General features: G+C 34.3%; 2 protein-coding genes across 2 annotated transcripts; one reads left to right on the top strand and one right to left on the bottom strand.

Annotated features, from left to right (window-relative positions):
* Positions 1-487: 487 nt before the first annotated feature.
* On the top strand, positions 488-1,394 carry LOC138873106 (uncharacterized). Its single transcript, XM_070151545.1, has 2 exons — positions 488-827; positions 889-1,394. The coding sequence occupies exons 1-2, from the start codon at positions 488-490 to the stop codon at positions 1,392-1,394; spliced, it is 846 nt and encodes a 281-aa protein (XP_070007646.1).
* A 1,983-nt stretch (positions 1,395-3,377) lies between these two features.
* Positions 3,378-6,143, bottom strand: LOC104226550 (exopolygalacturonase-like). Its single transcript, XM_009778572.2, has 4 exons — positions 5,997-6,143; positions 5,418-5,726; positions 3,942-4,454; positions 3,378-3,678 (listed from the first exon to the last, which is right to left on the bottom strand). Exons 1-4 carry the CDS (start codon positions 6,141-6,143, stop codon positions 3,445-3,447), a joined length of 1,203 nt encoding a protein of 400 aa, XP_009776874.1. The 3' UTR covers positions 3,378-3,444.
* Between the last annotated feature and the right edge of the window lie 1,495 nt (positions 6,144-7,638).

The raw sequence follows: 7,638 nt of genomic DNA on the forward strand, positions 1-7,638 counted from the left end.
GTTTCATCTAAAACTCAAAAATACATGCAGGAAGTTATCAGAGTGGTCAAGGAATTATGTTGGGAACATATTTAACTCTAAAAAGGAGGTAGAAGAGAAAGTTGGAGATCTGGAATAAAAGTCTATCAATGATAATTCTGATATTAATAGAGTTGCCCTTAACCAAGTAAATGTTGAACTAATCAGAGTTATTAAGAACCTCTTTACCAAAATATTTACTCATACTTGTCTGATCATGATTCCCAAGGTGATATGCCCACAACAATTCACTGAGTTGAGACCTATCAGTCTCAGTAATTTCTCTTGCAAGATAATCTCAAAGATTATGAACCAAAGAGTGGGACCTTTGATACAGAAATTGGTATCTCCATGTCAGACGGAATTTACTAAAGGGAGGGCAATCACATAAAATATTTTGCCAACTTAGGAGATGGTTCATAATATTAATCAAGCCCCACAGACTGGTAATGTAGTCATGAAACTAGACATGGCCAAGGCTTATAACATAGCGAATTGGGAGTGCATATGCCAGATTATGAGACAAATGGGCATCTATGGGATCTGGATTGACAGAGTTTGGAGGTTGATCAATAATGTATGGTACTCGATCAACCTTAATGGAACTAGACATGGGTTCTTTAAATCTTCCAGAGGGATCAAACAAGGGCATTCAATATCCCCTTCCTTGTTTGTGATTGGAGCTGAGCTACTACCTAGATTGATAAACATGCTCCCAGAGAGTGGTTTTATTTCATACTCAGCAGAGAAGAATGGCTCATTTATCACTCATTTGTGTTATGCAGATGATACTATTCTATTTTTATCAGGTGATTTAATTTCTCTCAGCTTGATGATTGACATACTAAGAGCATATGAATGTATATCTAGTCAGAAAGTCAATAAAAAAATATGGATTCTATGTCTCCCCACAGCTTGATGAAGATAATGTCAATGAAGTCAAGAATATTACTGGTGTTCCACGTTGTCAATTCCCCGTGCAATATTTAGGTTATCCTATTTACTTGGGAAGGAATAAAATTGTCCACTTCAACAACATGGTGGCAAAAGTCTCTAGAAGATTACAAGGTTGGCAAGGGAAACTTCTTTCCTTTGGAGGTAAAGCCGTTCTATTAAAATATGTTCTTCAATCTCTCCCACTCCATCTTCTATATGTCTTGTATCCTCCCAAAATGGTCTTATACCAGATTGAGAGGATAATCTCTAAATTATTTTGGGGGAAGATTGAAGATAGAAACAAAGTGCACTGGATTAATGGGCACATTTATGCTATCCCACCATTGAAGGAGGAGCTAGTTTTAGGTCTCTACATGACACTTTTAGAGCCTTCTCAGCTAAAGTTTGGTGAAATTTTAGAACCAAAAAGGGATTGCTAAAGAATTTTTTAGAGGCAAAGTACTGCAAAAGAAAACATCCAATAGCTAGAAAGTAGTCATATGATCAATCTCACACCTGGAAAAGGCTCATGGATATAAAGGAAGATGCTGAAAAATTCATTTTATGAAAGATAGGCAAAGAAAATGTGTTGTTTTGGTGGGATAATTGGCCTGGCATAGGTGCACTTGCTAAGCTCAGGCAACTACCTAATGCATCTAGACATACTAAGGTCCTGAACTTCATTAAAGAGGGAAGATGAAATGTGACCAAGCTTAAGGAAGTCCTCTCCGATAGTTTCATTAGCAATATTTTGGAGATTGAGATTTATGGGGGTAGCGAAGATTTGCCAGTTTGGTCAGTTGATTCAAGCAGAGTCTTTACCTGTAAATCGGCATGGGAAAATATGAGAAAACAAAGGTCAAGATCTTTTACTACATCTATGATGTGGCACAAGAGAATTCCTTTTAAAATCTTATTTTTTATGTTGAGGATGATTCGGTCCAGAATTCCTATTGATGAAATAATTCAAAAATTTGGTAGAATGGTTCCATCCATGTGCTCCTATTGTACTAATCACAATGAGAGGACTATCACTCATCTCTTTTGCAAAAGCCAGATTGCTACACAAATTTGGCTATTCTTTGGTAGATATTGTGGTATCACCTTGAAAATGGAAAATATCAGACAGATTTTATGTGTTGGTGGCTAGCAAAAATAAAGAATAAAATCCACGTTGCTTTGTTACAATGCCTACCATTAGTTATCTGTTATGAGATTTGGAAGAGTAAGTGTGCTTCCAAATTTGAAAATATTCACATGTCCGAAAGGTTTATAATTCAGCAAGTGTCTAAATATATGACTTTCTTTTTAAATATTCAATTCCCCAAAGTTACTCTTCCTCATCCTTGGCACGCTTTATGCATAGCAGTGGAGATGACTAGACAGATCATTACCAGCCAATTGGTAAGGTGGTATAAACCTGATGATGGATGGGCAAAATTAAACACGGATGGTTGCAGTAAAGGGAATCCAGGAAATTCCGGCGGAGGGGGAATACTAAGAAACAGTCAAGGTGCTTGCATTACCGCATTTGTTGATTATTATGGAACTTGTAGTAACAATATGGTTGAGGCCAAAGCTATGCTTCAGGGTATAAAAATGTGCATTACTAGTCGATACTCCAATGTAATAGGTGAAGCTGATTCCCAATTGATAGTAGACATGATTAACAACAAAATAAAGGTTCCTTGGCACATCCAACATATCATAGATCATATTGTTCTTCTCTCAAGTACTGGTAATTTTTGTTTTGTCCATACATTCAGAGAGGGTAATATGGATGCCGATCAATTAGCAAACATGGTTGAAAAAGGGAGAAATCGAGTTATTATGTGAAGGCAATTATGAAATTGGATAAGCAGAGCATTCCAAACTTCAGATTCAGACCAAGGAAGAACTGTTTTGTAATTAATGATGCTAACCTTAGATAGTGATGTTGTTTGTATAGTTTTTACAACTATGCTCATACCAACTTTTTGTGAAGCTCGATGTACAAATATTGTAAAGTATATAACCACCAAAGCTAGGCAGTATTTTATTGATCAGATGTACACAACAATGAGTACTATAATTCTCCATCATATTTTGGAGGCTATGGTTTATGTCCTCCTCCGTGTACTTATCCTTTTTGATTATCTAAAGGTTAGAATATAACCTAAACCCCACCATCATGGTGGACTTTTGTGGTTGGGTTGGGGGGGGGGGGGGAATCAATTAAATCGTCCTCCTAATTTTGAAGGAAAGACCAATCCCATATGTGGAAACTTGCACGATTAGCATCCAATTACGAAAACAAGAGTTATCTTTTGAGAAAGCAGATTTCTGCTTCTCTCTGAACTTTCAAATGGAACATCCTGAAATGCATTGATTTCATCCTAAATAACAAGTTTATACATCCTGAGATATTAGCCTAGTAACACCAACGGAACTACATTAGAACAAATTGAGGAATTGCCACAAGATTAAGGAAATCAAAAATAATCAATTTGATCATAAACAACTAGGAGGAGATTGTTTCCCATATGAAGCACCAATCACATTTAAACACGAAGACGTGGCTGGTCCTCCTCGTCCGTGGTATGCCAAGTTGATATTGTTAAGCTGCACATTCTTACAGGGCACCAATTTACTACATTTTAAAGTGACTGCAACCTTTGAACTTGATGTTCCCCATATGTTACTGAATGTCACATTGCTTATTTGTACTTTAGAATTGTCCTGTCCCTGCACAACATTAACAAACATACTTCAATAATTCAATTCACTATGTAAAAGGAAGTGGTAACAAATTGTAGAAATGACATTAGGTAGTCATTCTAGAAGATTGTTATTTAGAAATTAGTCAGTGTGTCCTGAATTTTAGTTTTTCAGTTTAATTTTTTAGTATACAAAGTGTTGAAGTTAAGATTTTTAGTTTAAACTTTAAGGACAAAATAAGTAATGGCTAATCCCTAAATAGCAGTCATAAAAATGTGCTCATCACGTACCAGATTGCTGCAAGAAGGATATGGGCAGTATTGTTGATCAATGAGGACTGGATTATTGACATTTTGCACGTAAATGTCACCAAAAAATATATCAGAAGCCTCACTTGACAAAGACGGTGCCCAAGTTTTGATCCTTGCCCCATTTTGAGTATCAATAAATGTGCAATTTCTCACATTTATGCCTGTAACAAATTCTCCAGGTGATTTTCCTAGACTACCAATGCTAATTCCATGACCAGGTCCACAAGTAACTTCGGAAATGTCGATGTTTCGGCTGCCTGTAACCATGGAAATGCAGTCGTCCCCGGTTTGAATAACAGTTCTTGAAATTCTAATGTTCGTTGAAGCTCCGATGTGAATGCCGTCGGTGTTGGGGCTGTCCCCAGGAGCTGTCATTCGTACGAAACTGATGTTTATGTTGTTGCACGCAAAGAGGTTTATGTGGGAGTTCTTGCTGTTGATTGATCTCAAATGATGGATTCTTGAATTCGTCACGAAATCTAATCTCAAAGTCTAATTAAAAAGAAACACGAAACATCAAAATAAAAATGGTAAATTTACTAAAAACTAGAAGTATTTGTTGTTGAATAGTTATTTCGAAGAGGTATTACAACAATACATATTCACATAATGACGTTTGGGGAGGATAATTCTTGGATTTGGAAGAGGTGTTATTATTTCTATTTTTTAAACTTTTCTTTACGGGTGGGTTTGGTCATCGAATAGTGCAGGGGTGATTGACCCTTTTGTGGGAATAGAGTTATATGACAAAGTGAAGAAAATCTCTCGTAACCACCGAAGTCAACTCTAGTCCCTATTTTGGAAAAAGGTAGTCTTGGTCAATAAAATGTTCCTCTGATATGGTAAGTCCATATATACCCTGTGAAAATTCTAGTACTAGTAATTTACTACCTTACCTAAACACTTTCGAATTAAGAAACATAATCATGTAATAATATGTTAATTTTACCACCTTACCTAAAAAAACTCTTTCGTAATAAGAAACATAATCAAGTTGTAGTGGGATTATGTAGAATCTCAATTGCAAGATCTTAGTCCTAAGTCCTAACAAAGTAAACTAAATTTAAGGAGAAAAAAGTATGCGAATTAATGACTTCACACTACACAAGTATTACTAAATACCATTTGATATATGAGTAGACACAATTCAGGGAACTAAAAGATTTACTTAATATACTCTCAATTCCTTCCAAAACATGAAATGTGAAGACTGAAAACTCTATATTATAATAATTTTCACTCAAAAACAACATCCCCACTCTTTGAAAAATGCAAAGAAAAAAGAATCTTTATTGTAAAATGATCGTCCACAAGTGTTTTCCATGTGAACTTTAAGCACTTAACCATAGTTAATTATATGCATTTTCAACTGATTATATCACTTAACAGTAATAATTTAATATGATTTGGTGTAAACATTAAGTGCAAATAAACATTTTACCGTGGAAAACTTACCACAGGAAGAGGCATGCAATGGGGGTTCTTGGAACAATCGTTATATGGCCAAGCAGAAGCACCTTGACCATCCAAATAGCCACCACCTTTAACAACTAGCCCATTTATGTAACGAAAACCAATCCAAGTATTTGTGTTGAACAATGATGGACTTGTGGGAGCTTTGAGAACCCCCTTTATTACAAATCTCATTAAACTCCTACATGGACCCTCAAATGAAACTGATCTCAACATGTAGGTTCCATATGGAATTAAAACCATACTCCTTCCTCTCCATTGACAAGCATCTTCCCATGCCTTTAAAAATGCCTGAAAAACACAAAACAAATTAAAAAAATTAAGAGGTGGATCTGTGTTTAACTGAATCGGTCGCTTTTAATTGAACTACGTATACATCTGCAAGAAAAAAATTATAAATACTTATATACACACTCATTCTGCCACTAACTTAAGATTTTGAATTCGTCTCTTTGTAATGTACATCATTTGGTGCATTATCATATAGTCACATTATTTTCATTTTGCAATCGATACAAACAAGAGAGTAGGGCCTAATTAATGTCTTTTTCCAATACAAACCTGGCTATTATCTCTCTTCTCATCAGCAACTGCACCATAATCCAAAACATTGAAGAACTTAAGTGGTGAATTATAATATTGGGAATTAGCTATGCTCAAAAATACAAACAAGCACACACTAAAACTTGCAGAAGCCAATGAAACCATTTTTTTCCCTTTCAACTGCACTGCTCTCTCATGAGATTAACAATTATATAAAAGACATAGGCTTTTAATGTTTGATGTGTAAATGATACAAATAAGGTACCTTTTTGGCTAAATTTAATTTCTTTCCTCTCTCTTGGATTATTTTCCAATTTTGGATTTATATGAATGATCTCATTTTGACTTTTTCTTGATTACTTACCTAACATATGTATTTTACCAAGTTAGCCAAGAAATCCAATGACAATATTTTTAAATACATTAATGCCTTTGGTTTAGGGGAACTATATATCCTATTAAGTAAAATTATCATAATGCTATTAGTACGGACGTCGGTAGCATTTAAGCCAAGGACTTGTTTCTTTAATTTGTCACCAGTATTGATAAAGCTCGTAAGAATTTGCTATTGGAGCCAAGGATTCCATTTATGGTGGAAAAGATTTATTTCTGATTTTATCTTAATTAATTAATAATAAAGTTTTTTCTTTTCCTTATTTTGGTAAACAATTCATTTAGTTTCCGTAACGAGTCCTTTGCATTTACACAGAAGAGAATTTGCTCTATATTGCTCTTTGGTTTTTTTTTTTTAGAAAACTCTGTTTTAATTTGTTTATTTTCAGTAGAAACGGTATAGCTTATACGTTCAAATTCTAATTATACAATTACAGTTTTGAATGGCTTCCCAAGAATTATAACTAGATTGATTATTGATCATATTTTCACACTAATTCAAGTCATTGTTGCTATTCCCTAAACATTGATATCATAGCTCGTAAACTGTAATCATACATGCTTTGAGCTCCTATTTATGCGACATTATTACAAACATTTTTCTGTTACAGTAATCAAAACATTACTTATTTTATTTTAACATGATGCACCACATAAAGTTTAGAAAAATAACACAATTTTTTTTTTTACGAAACCAAATTTTTTTACCCAAATTTTATATATGTTTTATAATAAACCAAGTATGGACATTGTTACTGCCTTAGTCATAAGTCTAATTATCATGCCTCACTTGTGGATTTTTACCCCGAAAAAAAAAATTAAGCAAGACGAAATATTACAACAAAAATGAGAATTTTTACATAAGTAGCCAGAGGAATTCATTATTTATTTTGCTTAGCCGATACACATCGTTATATACTAATTAATTCTTCAAAAGCTATTTTTAGTTTAACTGATTTAGTTAGCGGCTATTTAGGTTAACTCTTCTAAGAATATGCAAGTGCACAGATAACCATTCTCAAGGATGCTATTTAGAGAGGCAAAATAGCCTCCGAGCCATTTAAACTTGCACCGGTTTGTCATTCCGGTAATAAACTTACACTTTTCTCATTTGAACACTTCTAACTCATATATTTGTAAGTTAATAAACCCCTTTGACCACTGATCATGCACATGTGGTGATCACAGTGCTGATGTGGCTAAAATGCGTGTCTATCACGGACATAAAGAGCATGCATCTATATATATATATATATATATATATATA

The sequence above is a fragment of the Nicotiana sylvestris genome, chromosome 7 (genome assembly GCF_000393655.2).
Source record: "Nicotiana sylvestris chromosome 7, ASM39365v2, whole genome shotgun sequence".
NCBI lineage: Eukaryota > Viridiplantae > Streptophyta > Magnoliopsida > Solanales > Solanaceae > Nicotiana > Nicotiana sylvestris.